The sequence below is a fragment of the Varroa destructor genome, unplaced genomic scaffold, assembly GCF_002443255.2.
Source record: "Varroa destructor unplaced genomic scaffold, Vdes_3.0 BEIS01000003.1, whole genome shotgun sequence".
NCBI classification, from domain to species: domain Eukaryota; kingdom Metazoa; phylum Arthropoda; class Arachnida; order Mesostigmata; family Varroidae; genus Varroa; species Varroa destructor.
The window spans coordinates 22,269,030-22,283,240 of NW_019211456.1; the positions used below are offsets into that span (position 1 = coordinate 22,269,030).

General features: G+C 44.4%; 1 protein-coding gene and 1 long non-coding RNA gene across 10 annotated transcripts in view; one reads left to right on the forward strand and one right to left on the reverse strand.

The window, feature by feature from the left end:
* LOC111247000 (cadherin-like and PC-esterase domain-containing protein 1) overlaps window positions 1-14,211 on the reverse strand; it is a 173,296-nt gene that overhangs the window by 63,472 nt on the left and 95,613 nt on the right. For 2 of the 4 annotated variants that reach the window (XM_086984964.1, XM_022797508.2), the window contains exon 3: window positions 2,943-3,153. In XM_086984964.1, coding sequence (XP_086841090.1) covers window positions 2,943-3,153 — 211 coding nt within the window. Of the gene's footprint in view, window positions 1-2,942; window positions 3,154-10,722; window positions 10,817-14,211 lie in introns of those variants that run through there. The other 2 variants (XM_086984965.1, XM_086984968.1) reach the window with 2 other exon arrangements.
* The window catches only part of LOC147756678 (uncharacterized), a 53,339-nt gene that overhangs the window by 30,744 nt on the left and 8,384 nt on the right, over window positions 1-14,211 (forward strand). For 4 of the 6 annotated variants that reach the window (XR_015324765.1, XR_015324766.1, XR_015324764.1 and 1 more), the window contains exons 3-4: window positions 13,064-13,254; window positions 13,503-14,196. This is a non-coding gene — a long non-coding RNA (uncharacterized LOC147756678). Of the gene's footprint in view, window positions 1-13,063; window positions 13,255-13,502; window position 14,211 lie in introns of those variants that run through there. The other 2 variants (XR_015324763.1, XR_015324762.1) reach the window with 2 other exon arrangements.

Sequence of the window (14,211 nt, forward strand, 5' to 3'; positions counted from 1 at the left end):
GACTGAACGAACAAGTGAGCTTCACCGATGATTAACGGGGGAAGAAAACGGTGGGCTGTAAGGGGGCTAGAGCACCGAAAAGCTCGGATGGAAAGGACTGTTAACGAGCTGGCTGAACTGCTACCTTCCTTAATGGTTGTGTTTTCTACTGCGCTGTCCATTGGTACTTACTTGCTTGTCTGCCTTTTCCGTTAAATACGAACATTGGACAAACCAACTGACAGACAGACAGACAGACAGGCCGATGTAGACAGCTACGTAGGTAAGTGACAGTTTCGCGCACCGTTTCTGCGTAGGAGATTGCAGGAAAGAGCAACACTATTTGGATGATCTTGTGCACAAGCCAATCTCATTCAGATACACGGAGCGGATAGAACCAGCAGGTTAGAAGGCAAAGTAGCAGGTAGTAGCGATGGTTAGAGGGCGACCCCTTGGAGACCAGCCTCAGGCATAAGAGTTAGTGTGCGTCTACAATGCAGACTGTCGTTTGGCTTGACCGTTTACACCGGAAACGGGATCGGGATAGTTGAGCTGGGTAGCGGCACAAGGTGAGGCAGGGCGCCGGAAGTGGCAACAAAGAAAAGCGGAAATGGGGATTATTTGCTCACCCATCGCCGCTTCAGGCCATCTCCTCTCGTTGTTCTTACCGGTGTCTGTCGGTGACAGTAAGGACAGGCTGTGGAGACGAGGTTTATAGAGCAAGGAGACGGATGGAGCGAACAGACAGAGCTCGCAGAATAGAGGTTGAACGGAGTGCTGGATTTTTAACTTCTGTTGACTGCTGACTCTGTATCCATGTGCCGATTATGGCCATCGTTACCACAGCAGACATCGATGTCACCACTCACTACGAACCTGCCTCGGCGCTGCTCAACTGACACGTTTTTCGTACTGTCACCTACCACGGTAGCAGAAGTACCGCTAGCAGTAAAAGCAAGAAGCAGTTACAGCAGCAGGGAGGAGGAATACTGGCTATCTGCCGTCGCAGCAGACGACAGAGCCGACCGTACGTGCTTTAAACGATTCCCTTGGGAGGATGTGAAGCAGGCTATATTAGTCACTCCCGATTCGTCCCCGTGACTCGTCGCTGTTTGCGTCCGGTGAAAGGGAGCAAGTTCGGGCAGGCGAAAATCGGGTAAGGATCTCACCCCCGTTTGCACCGTAGTACTACAGCTCGGAAAACCCAGTGATCCAAAAGCGCTTCCTTGCCCGCCTATCCTTACGGCCAATCCTCCTGTTCTACTCCTGCTACGAGCATGCTCTCTATAGAATAAAGACACAGGGACGTGAATACGGATCTCGAGGGTCGGATAAGAAGTCGGACATAAAGATCCTTCGTAGTTTTCTTGCTGGAGCTTTTCCCCGTACGCTAAATCGCCTACAAATAGAGATCCAGTGCATTTTCGCTCCTTGGTTCAAATCACGCTGCTCATTTTTACTGTCCTCAACCATTCCTCGCTTAACACTAGGTCGAATGTGCGCATTACTCTCTAGAAATCTTCCTATAGAACAGCTGATCTATTTTACAACGATACTCGCATATATAAGAAGCAACCTTGGCTTGTTTCTTGAGGTAGTGCATAGCTGAGCCCCATGTTCCTTTCATGTCTACGAATCTAACTGTATTGGCTTATGTCGATGTGTCTGCGTTGCCGTTTACCTGTGACAAGTGTCAGTTGATAGTGCGACATAGTCTTACTTCAAGGATTGGATCTGACGGCCTTTACTAACACGAGTCTGGGCTTTGACTAAAGTTGGGCAGGACACCCCTGAAAAGCCTAATAGCCTTCGACGGTCGGAAGAACAGACCAACTAACATAGCTATCCATAGATAGACCCGGCTGACGACTAGCGAAAGCAGCAGCAATCGACCAGCATCTCTAAGCCACTCTTACTGCTGCTGTTATATCTTCAGCTGCTACATTGAGCTACCTGGTCTCCGTTATGCTTGCTGCCGAAAAGCAGACAGAAAATGCACACGGCACAAGGTAAGCGTCTGGTATCAGCACCCACGTTGTGAGCAGTAAAAGTAAGATGAATGCCCACCCTTCGTCTTCAGTGACCATTTCGATCTGACGATAGAGATTCAACTTTGGGATATCTTCCAATTCAGATTGGCTGACCGACAAACCACCCAAAGGAAAAAAGGTAATCAAAGGAGCCGCTAGGCTAAAGGCTTGTGAAGGGCGTCCTGAATTCTCAACCCCCAACAATCAGCATGTAAGCTGCTCTTGTCAGTTGCCGAATTTGAGACTTCACTCTATCAAATAAGAATTCGATTAAAACGAGATTAACGGTCCTCGTCAATTCCTCCAGTACGCACTGATGAGTGAGTTCCTGTCGTACTGTCTCATTGAAGGAACAATGTGGGATCAACAAGTAAAACGGACCTACTATTTTTAGGAGTGCCCTCCAACGGTGAACACAGAGGAAGGCTGTCATAGGCCATGTCTCAGACTAACGAGCAAAATGATACACTAGAACACATAATTATCGAGTAGAAAATCTAGTAAAATAGTAAGGGTTAGTTATTTGCTGTTAACATTGTGTGTTGGCTAATTTTGCGTAGCTTTTGCATTTAGTTCCTGTAGCTTTCCTAGGAACAAGTGTTGTAATGTCATGTATATCTTCGAATATGTACTATACGTTTTTGTGATGGCAGTAGTTTGCTTCAATTTTATTTGTACTAGGTCTTGACGCATCTAGGAGTCACTACTATCTCTACACATATCACACATGAATAAGGCCACCCAGTTACATACGGAACGGTCCTTTCAGTATCATAAGTCCCGTTTACAATCATAAAGATGAAAACAAATATTTGTTCATAGATGTCATAGTACAAAGTAATTGCTGCAACTGTTCGGTAAAATTTCTATGGATACTAAGGGAATAAGCGCAACAAGTGCTTTAAACTACTAGGTACATACTGAGCTGCTTACCAGTGATCAGGTTCAAGAATGCCGCCCTCCACCTGCATGATAACTTCGTCGGAGAATGGGGCAGCTCGCACCCGTACGACCAGCTGTTCGAATGGCACTTGCAATCTATAGGCCGTCTGGTAGGGATCGAATGCTGTAGGTGACAGATGCACTGATTCGGATGGACCTGCAGCAACCTCCAATTTTCGCAGCAGAGGTTGACTCATGAGTTCTAATGATAGAAAACAGATAAGTATCAAATTAAAAATTTCAGCCATAAAGTTTTTGTAGCGACATACTATACATACACCCAATAGGTATATTTTCAACTTAGCATATTATAGAGGTATCATTTCTTTTATTTATTCCGGAAGAAAAAGGTCTATTGAAAATTTCTTGCTTGGAAATCTTGTAACGGCGTTCGGGATGGTTGGTCAGAAGTGCGGCAAGTTTTGATTGAAGCAGACAAGCCTTGATCTGCTATTCTTGGTCTAAGAGAGTTTATGTCAGAACAAAATTACGTACCACTCATGACAAATAGTGCGTTTTTAAAATATGAGCAGATGATTAAATATTTTAATGTATTCGTATTGAAGAAGTATTCACTATAATCCTGAACTTTTTCGGTTCTCCGAATTTTTTATTTCTGTCGGCCCCCATATAGTTCCAAAAGATTTGAAAAAGATTAGACTGAAAGGGCTTTGAGAATTATCAATGTGACGCGCAGAAGCCGATTCTGATAATTTCGGATTTTTAGCAGATGTTGAGAGGAAAATATCGCTTACTAATTAAGTTGTCTAGGTATCTCCAGCGACGATTTTTTTATTGGTTTTGCAATTATATCGCTTTTAGCCTTTTACGTTTTGGCTTTGGAAATCCCTGTTTATAACCCGTTTGAACGCAACACTTCACGAATCTTCATATACCAACATATATTCACGCGCAGCTGCTATTAAACAGTGTTCTGAATTTTGGGGAAGGTATTTTTGGGATGACTCGTGACTGCTTTGGTCTCCCAAGCGAAACCATGATTAAAGGGAACGGCTGTTGCATTGGAAAAACGTACCTGTCAGGAACTTTCCTATCGGCACATGCAAACGAAAATTTTGCACGAACGCCTAATGTTTGTACTTAGGTATAGCTGCTAAGCAAGCAAAAGTATTTTTTTTCTGATAGACATACATTACATGTAAGTATGTACAGCCAGTGGTGCCTATAGTTATCTTATACTATTACCTATCTTGGAGGGTTCTCTTCTTGGGATGCAGAGGTAGTCACCTCCTTCACTGTTTGAAGATCTCGCAGTCAAAATCATCATTTGACCTCGTCAAGTATGCTTAAATGGCGACCAACTTAAGTAGGCTAGAAGCGTGTTTATGTTCGGAGAAGGAGGAGGCAAACGACCACTAGGTCAGCGAGCGTGTGGCACGCGAGAGCGCTTGCTTGGCGAGGACCGGGCGGCATCAAAGAAATCCTTATACGATCTCAAACGAGACAAGTACATTCTGCGTGCCCTGCTCAGCTCTTGGCAATCCGTTTCGTCTGAGGAAGCTGAAGCCTTCTTCTCTTGCAGGCGGAGGGAAAAGCTCGAGAGCTAACTCAAGCCAAGCAGGTTGACGAGGTGTCATCCTGAGCCATTCGTGTTACTTCGAGTCACTTTCCTCGGACATCCTCGCTATACTTTCTCCTCTACAGTTCTAGAGGCGCTTTATAACGCCGGTTCGTTCGCTCTTATTCGTTTGCTCGTCGGCAGGTTTTCTCATGAGTCATGAACGGCTAGAAAAAGTAAAGCGAGATTATCTGGTGACTTTAGCAGCATCGGTGTGTGGCATTGTAATAGCGGCAACAACCAGCTTACACTGGCTGCGTGGCACGAAACTGGATACCCTACCACACGCACTATTCGCTGCTTTTATCGTTACTGCTGTTGGTGTTGCAAGCCAAAAGTATTTTCTATTAACCCTAAAGAAGATATCTTTTGTGGTCATTTTTCAAGCGGTACCTTGCGCCTCATTCATCCTGCTTGACTATGATTGCTTCCCCTTTGCCTTTGGTCCTCTTGCCATCTTTCTGCTTTCTTTTCGATTCCACGACTAGCACCGCCACTAGCGGCTTCTACTTAGCGCCTATCTCTGTATTTCTCATTCTTTTGGTATTTTCCTTTGGCTGACGGCGCCCGAACTATGAAAAGCCACCAATGACGCTAAGGAATCACCAGCTGTGGTGACTTTTGCGTGGCCCTTAAGTTCGAACTGCGTTTCCAGTTTCTCCTTGGCCTTTGATAGCAGCTGTTGGTAGTAACAGGATTTACGATCCAGGCCAGGTAGAACGACGTTTCTTGCATTTTAAAGGAGGTTATCTGGCTCGTTTCTATACTTCCTTCTAGCACCAGCTTCGGGGCGCGTTGGCGAATGTACATTTGTTCGTGTTCTCGTGGCTACCGGTTTTTCCTCCTTCAGCTCGAACTGCTGTGTGCCTACATTCAAGATTCATGAACATAATTTATTTACGCCCAGAGCCATCACGTCTATTCTTCTATGCGTCATCGTCACCCATCTCGTTGGCTTTTTCTTGACTATCTTTATACGGGCCAACCCATCCGATTTCCGCTTGTCCTTCATTTCACGCATGTTCTTACACCTCCTTTGTTGTGTCCATGCTGCATACGAGTGATGGTAGCCGCAACAGTGAGGGCGAAGAAAGGTTAGACTTAAACGTCTTTACTCAGCTGCCGTTCGAAAAAAAAGTGGCAAAACGAAAAAAGAAAAAGAAGTGACCTTAGAACGACGAGTGTCGGTAGTATACCGTGGTGCCTTCGACGCCTCTATCACAAGCTATGGAAATAGTACCAGTTATATCCATGGAAATTCGTAACGGAAAAAGCAGTAGACGGTATCGTATCCTTTCGTGCTGTTCACAGCCTACGTAGAATTATATGCAGACACAGTGTTACAGTAGATGCGATCGTGGTGTTCAGTTGGCACCACAGGCGGCAGTGGATCTAGAGCGAGTCATTGTCGTCCTTCTTCTAAGTGACTCGTACCCGATGTTCATACGTCTTCAAGAAGGACTCTTAAGTTTGTACCACAATAGTACTACTATCTTCTATAAGAAGGACTCACTCCCTTCAGGAGTGTCATTTCCCCCAAATATCGTTGCGTCTCCTTACAGCTGTTTTCCTCCTGCTCCTCACTTCCATTCCGCTGACTCCTGGTTCTCTCAGTATCACTCTCACCCTTCGGACAAAGCTGACAGAGGGCGTTAGAGCGCTGAACGCGATAAGGATGTCTTTTGTTGTCATGTCTCGCAGCTCAATGCACTCGGGACGCCTTAAGACGGCGACTCCTAAGCACTCTATCGAAACTTGATTTCGAAATCGGAATTGATCAGCGACGCTCAACAGAAATAGAAGAGGATTGAGAGTGAGAACGCCTTTGTCGGTTTACCGCGCAAAACAATAGGAAACTTAGTTCCCATAGTAATAATAAGATAACAAGTTCATTGAGCCCATACACTCTTTTCAGAGCCTACGTTATTGTTCTGAAGATATACTTAAGAAAATGATTAGGATGATTGCTTGTACACAACGCATTCGATAACCCTGCAAAATAATGAAAGTCACTCCCCGATGCCCAAAGTATCTTTGAAGATTTGTTATTTATCCGTAGAACCCACGAAGATGACTTCATCTGCCATGCTCTGGCCCACACTGATTTAAGAAGGGCAAAAAGGGGGCCGTTACCATTGCATGACGTTGGTGAAGGAAGACGCGCAATTACAAAGGAGTTTTGTTTCGTAGATTAGCTTTCGACCCGTACTCCATTTACTCTGCTAACGTAGACAAGCAAAGTAAAATTTGTAACCCTCCTATATGTGAAAGCAGTCTATTTCTATTATACATAAAAACATTTTCTCGACCTCCTCTTTAAATCAAGTGATGGCTTAATATGTATACATCGACGGACAATGGCTTCACCTCGTGGTGCGCAAAAACAGATTCGAACCGCAAAAACCGGACGAAGAATAGCAAATATTTGTAAGCAAAGCTATCTACGAGTAACGGTTATCAGAATGCCCCCTTATATATCAAAATCACTATACACCCAAGGTTATTAATATTATGATAATTATTAAATATCATTATAAGTGATTATTATTATACGATTACCCGCAAGGTTGAAAATGCCCATAGACTGTCCGAGTGTGCTGTAAAATTTCTCTTTATTATTGATCAGTTATTCCTTTTTGTTTGGGTATTTGTTCAGTTTGTCAAACGCAGTTTATATTTTATTAAATAGATAAGAGTAATCAATTGCTTACGAACTCGTTGTGAAATGATTATTGATTATTAGATGAAGTCGCACTGAAACTTAGTCCTCTAATGAAGGCCAATCATCATCATACCGTACCTCTACGTCCTAATAATAATAATACGCATATAATAATAGAAAAATTTAAAAAAATAACACAATACTGTTACCAAGAATGAATTTTTCTCCGCTGGTGGCTACACTGGGTTGTCCATCCAATCCACCACTATACGCACCCAGCGACACGGGCTAGCTGACACATCCCCATTATCTACGATGAAAGGTACCAGGCGACGTTTACGACTACTGAGCGTTTCAGTAATGCAACATGCAGAGGAATAACATCCTCTAGGCTAATTATGTTCGCGAGCACCAGGTTAAACGAGTACAAGACATGTACTTGAACGCTCAGTCTGCAACGTGGGCTTGACGCAGTGGCGAACAACGCTCAGGTACCCACGACAGATAGCAATAGAATTCAAATCGACGTAAATTTATTACCAATCTCTCGGGCTCTTGTCACCACCCACCTAGACGCTATTCTATTGCTCCCATAACGGCCAATAGTCCCACTTTATCCAATCTATCCTTCGTAAATACGTTCTATAATGTCTCTCTTACGACATTTACCTACTACCAATCTCCGCAAGATTTCCTTTTTCGCCAGTCTCATTTGGCTCTTTACGCTGTTATATTACAAAGGGACTGTATGGGCAATAGAGATTTTCTTCCGTTCCGTCAGGCCGAACATCATGAGGACACGATAGAACCAGCAATGCTCTAATTGCGACACTGTCCACCGTATACTGAGGCAACCCTTTGCATTTATTGCCCCAGCAAACTACCTACCGCACCGAATACGGCAACTATTTTGGAAATTAACCACAAAGCCCCAAAATATCGACAATGTAACGAGATAATTTGTAGACGACAATTTGACTTATATTTTATAGGAGGTTTTGCGTCAAGTGTCCATACAATCATTGGGTTTTCGGCAACAAATGGGTACTATCTATTATTATATAGAAGATGTAATTAGGTTACATTCCTATGCTGTAGACTTAATATTCAGACAGAGTTACAGTTGCGCTATTTTCGAGATGTTGATTTACAGATATTGCTTACTGATGCTGTTCCCACCGAGGTATTATATACCATATGCAAATCCGTAAAATTAACAGGATACCAGGATCAGTTGGTGTTCCGTCGCATCACGACAGCTGATCAGTGGCTGGTAACGGCTATAACCAGAAGCGCCTGCTGCAATAGCAGCGATATCAGACATATAGCGGCTGTTGGAATGATGGGAGTACCACGAAACGGGCGACGTGGCACCAATGCTCTTGTTTCCTCTACTGGCACTGAACCCACTTTTCTCTTCAGCAAGGCGTTCTGTGCACCCCCACAGCTTGTGCTCACCGCCTTCCCGTCACGGTGTTCGTTTCTTCTTCGTTAGTCATTCGTAAACTTGCCCATCCAGAACGCCTCCCGGGAATCCGAGTAAATGTTGGAAAAGACTGGTGCCGAGGTCTGCTTTCAACTTCAGTAACCGAAGCTACCTAAGCCACTACTGCAGGTGCCGGTGAAGGGACAAAAACCCGTGGGTAGTTCGGTCGGAATCGCATAGTGTCCGCACAACGGGTAGCCCCTTCGCCGGCCACTTCGCTAACTGGCTATCTGCCTAGTTGGGTAGTTGGTACGTAATAGTCGCATGCGCAGTTAAATTAAAAACAAGTTTCCTCCTGAATTCCCCTTGGTCCACCCCATCATCCCATTCCGCTAGGTAATGTGCTGCTGGGCTATCCCACCCCGATTACAGCTTTAATCTCCAATTCCCTTGTTCAAAGCTGTTTCAACCCACCACTACCGCTCTTCCTGCCGTCATTATCGTATTCACCGGTAGCCCCATTTCATTTATCTTCCCTAAACCCAACCAATACAAGTGGATAGCAACATTTGGAAGGTATAATTTCAGGGCCCCTCGGTGTTTCATGCAACAGCAGTGACGGTACCAACTTCGTCTGGTCAGCAGCAGCCTCAACCCGTTCATTTGCATCTCCGATTGACCGGAGATTTGAACCTGGTACCCTTTTCCGTCAGTGACTTATCTCCATCGCAAAGCCTACTTCCGTCGAACGGCAAGAGCGTGACGTGCATTCTAGTTTTGGTTCCATCATAAGCGTTAGAATGATTTCAGAGTAAACTCCGAATTAAGCGGAGCATCTGAGGGCCAACCGTTTTTTGCGCTGCCGCTTCCGCTCTCGCCCTGTCTACTCCGCCAGTTCATCTTTTGTTTTGCCCCGCCTACACTCGCCTACGCAGTGTCGGAACTGTTTTCGTCATTCATTCTGGTGGGGAGCTTGCTTTTTTGTCCACTTGCTCGTCCATTCGTTTTGTTGAGGGCAGAGCAGCTACAAATGAAGACATTGTAAAGTAAACCGGCTTGGTTAGCTTCTTCTGGTGAATATTTCATTTGGCATTTCTCTCTCTTTCTACCCAGCCGTCCCACCGTGGCTTCGTAGTAGCACTATTAAGTTCGCTAGCAACCTGTAGATAATCACGCCCCGTCTCTGCTGTTTTAGCTACGTTCGTCTTCTGCCGCAAACTCCCTGCTGTCTCGCAGACTAGTATTATTACTACTGTGCATCAAAGCCGGTTCTTTATAGTTAGCAGTGGCGGCGTTACGTTGCTTCTTGTTGATTCAAATCGTCGTGCAGTGACAGCGGCCGTGACGTCCAATTTTAATTAAGCGATCGTGCATCGTAACGTGTATACATATACATACGTATTAAGTAATTTGTAAGCCATTCAGTATTAAATGTTACAAAAGGCACATGCCTCAAACACACATATATATATATATAGAGAGAGAGGAGAGAGGGAGCATGCGAAATCCCTGTCCAAACGAGCATCAACACAACACTATAAGATTAACTGTATAGTTGAAACAGCGTCTAAAATGCAGGTAAAAAGTATCTCATGTCAAAACAAATTATAAGGAGCGTGATTTTAGTAAAAGACCTTGTAGTTCACAAAAAATCAAGGATGTTTTTAAATACCTCCTGTTATCGAAACAGTATAAATGTCTAGCCGTCGCCTCTCAGATACAGGCGTTCGATTATGTATTCGGGATCTAGTCGCACTAATAAATGCTCTCAGGCCAGTGGCGAACCATGAAATTGCATGCAAAGGATGACCTCTCTTGTTCGAGACACACCGTGATCAGAAAAATATGTTGGTGATTTATTAACATCTGGCATTCATGTTTAGCTTATTCATAAGACACAACATAGTCATGCGCGTAGCTTACTGTTACTAACGCAAGAGCGTCATGCCAAACAGACCATATATTGAACAAGAGTAAAGATCCTTGCTTTTACACGGTATGCACAGCGAGTGAGTAAAGCGTCTTTGCCATCTGAAGTCAATCGTCTTACAATCTAAACTGACCCAATCTTCTACAGAAAATCATTGAGTTGAGTATGTCTTACGATTGAATAGATCGTGCTTATCAGCCTGGCTGCATTGGAGGAGCATCTGCTGTTGCACTAGCCGTTGTAGCAAGCACATACACAGCTTCTCGTTTGAGCCTTTTCTAGAACATAGCAAAGACAGGTAGCTAGCTAGGCGCCGGCCTTCATTTGAAACCGTACTGCGGAGATTGGATTCGTCTGTCTCCAGGTCATAAAGAGAACCATCAAAGAGAAGGCGAGGAAGCTGGAGTTGTTTCTTTAGTTGGCAAGCAATAGAGGAAGGTCTCAAAGGTTAACATTCTAACTTGAAGCAGGCCAACCGCTCGTCTGCTGTAGGCCACTTCCATACTTGTATCGGCTAAGACAACGGTCTGTTCATAACGAGAGCCATTGGTAAGAGAAATGAGGGGCAAGATCCTCACAGCAGGGATCGGTAGAACCTACTGTACCTAAGGGAGCGGCGGCTAGACAGGTAGTCAAGCAGGCATTCACGTGAATTCTTTGGACGCAGCATGCGAGAGCGGTCCGCTCCGGAAAGGGAAATGGAGATCGAGCTGTTTGGCCTTTGCGTTGTCATAGCCCCCCGGTCTATTGAAGCGATAGTACATCCGAGACTCCATCGCGGTACAGACATCCCGATGGCGTCCATTGCTACCGTCGTTCTGTTAGAAAGGCAAGCGAGACAAGCCGAATAGAAAAAGGCAGTAGCTTACTATAAATGTTGGTTGGTGTCCATGCCGTTGTAGACAGCTGGCTGTCTCATAATGCTTCCAGTCAGAGCCCATCAAGAAGCCGAATTGGGCCCATAGTTTTTATTTTGTTCATGAACTATGTCACGAGTAACTTCTATTAACCATTCAAAACGGTCAAATCAGCATAATGGCATAAATACTGGAAATATTGAGCAGTGGATGTATTGAAGATACTATTGGTACTATCACGTACCTAGGTGCGCCAATTAAGTACCATGGAAAGCACCAAATATGATACTAAATCCAGGCGCAAAGTCCTAGAAAGCGTAGACTAATCGAGATGAAAAATTGAAGATCATTGCAGCAAAAGTAACCTATTAAAGAATGTTGCTATATGGCCAAATTACTAATTCGAACAGCTCGCTACACGGACATAAACAGTCGTTTTAGTATTTAAGCATACCCAGATCAACGTTTAGGCTCCTTTAAAAGTTTTGGAAGCCGGGTATGTTATCGGACAAGGAAAACTGTTCGAGGTTTGCATGCGAAAAAGAGGGATATGTGGCAGTGTTTGAAACGGGATGCTTAGCCGCGAGCAGATGGCAACTGCATTGACGAATTTTCGACGGCTACCGAGACCTCGTCACCCGACGCAAACGAGAACCGCGCTCTCAGATGCTTCATGCTCGTAAGGCTGTTGAGGTCCTTTTTCCTCACCCGACAGCCCAGTCACGCACTAGATGAGCTTCTACAGCCGACGAACGGTCAGGACTGGGTAGTACAGCGCAAGATATCTGTGTTGCATGCTGAACTGAACGAACAAGCGCGCTGAGCAACCCTGCGGGCAAGCTAGTAAAGGGCTGGAAAGACAATATTTGTCCAAATGGCTCAGAGTAGAGGGACCACATTCTCTTTCTTTCCCTCTTCAACAACAGCAGTGAACGAGGTTCTACTTTATGGCTTCCTGAGCTAAACCTCGTGTCCGGGCTTGGCCGAAGCGGTGATCATTATCGTGGTCTGGGTAGTAGTGACGCTTCGGTCGCAAGTCAGAAACGATGGTTTGAAAACACAGTCATTGGCAGACTTCAGCCAGACAGCGTTAAGCACCATAGCAGCAGTACTGATACTTACTGATGCTACCGTTGCAACTATTACAAGGGTTATTGCTTGTACTGATAGTCAAACTTAGGCCCTCTAAAGATGCTGCTCCTTATGAACGATGTGAGGAAGCAATTTTCTTTTCTTGCAGACTGAGTGTAACTTTTTCACGGATAAATCGGCATTTTCATATTATGAGGTCAAGTAGGGATAATAGGATGTGTTCTCTTAGATAACTTCACTAATCTTTTTTATTATTTCGTTTGTGCTTGATCGTCGGTCAATAGAAGTTTGCACGTTTGCTAGCCTGAATAGTTAACCTTTTTACTTAATGCAGCTTATTGACATTATTTAGAGCATGAAGTCGTGACTGTTACCTGCAGTATTTAGATATATTGTTACATGCAAACTAGGAACTGTACGGAAAAACAACTTTTCGAATTGTTAAAAGTTACGTATACCATTTTGTTTAAAACATTCATCACGAATGCAATGCTTGGTTTCGTTAGCTATTTTTTGAAGTATCATTAGCCTCTATCATGATATCTTCACTCTACTAAATTTTACAGTAAGAAGAGTGTACCGGACTCGCATACAAGGACGATCGGGCCTAGTGCCAGGCTTTCAAAAACAAGAAATCGCTTTCAGGGCAAGCGAGCATAAGCGAAGCCGCAGCTGTGACATCAGTTAGCTGTCATATTATGCTCATACGGGTTTCCTCCTAAACTTGTATGTCTACTATATGACTGGAACGGCCTGAGTAAGCTTGCCTTCATTTCAATTCTGACTGGCCTCGCGCTGCCCATCTTCTCTCCATAATGAAGCTGTAAATTGACATTATATTTTTCCGCCATTCTATCAAGGTGCAGCCATATTTATGCTCCTTTCGTAAAATGCTCTATATCTGCATATTGCCCTTCGTATAGGTTGAAACGACGGACTGTTTTTCACATAAAACATATGGAACAAAGTCACTCCATTGGCTTGGTCATTGTGTGTCATTTGCAGCAACCGGATATACGCGGACGGCAAGCTATCAGGGTGAGGGGGCTGACGACGTGATGGTTCTTCTTTGGTTTCTTCCTGCCCAGACCGGCCAGCTTCGTTGCCCCATAGAGCTGCGATGTGTATCATCGGCTGGTGATGTGGATTTCGATAGGGAGCTTTATGAGGTGCCATCGACGCCATTGGACTGTTGTCGACTCGACGGATGACGAGTCTGCGGTGAAAAAGTGATCGACACCCAACTACCTCTTGAAGCTACACCCTGCACCCGCTCTGATCCCAGCATCGGTCCTGGGTAGTACACGCCCGTCGGCCTGTTCCGCTCAGCCCGTGTCTGTGATTGCTAGTCGGTCCCACGATAGAAATAATGCGGCTAATAAAAGTTGTACTCAATGACATCATAGTAAAATTCTAGGGGAGTAGTCAAGTCGATATGATGGTTGATGAAGGCTTGTAACAATCTATGCGAAGATGTGTGTAGCACTATATTTTAGGTGCATAGCTTTGCGATTAAGCTTGGACAAATTCTATAAGGCACACACATTACAAGTGGAGTTAGCCGTTAAGAAAAGCACTAGATATTATAATATATTGGATTTTTTATTAAAGAAAGTTCTATTCTAGACTTCTATTGTTAACCGCTTACATCCGTTTGAATGTATCATCCAAGAAAGCCCTTGTGAGATAACTTATAACAAACCGTTTGCATGTT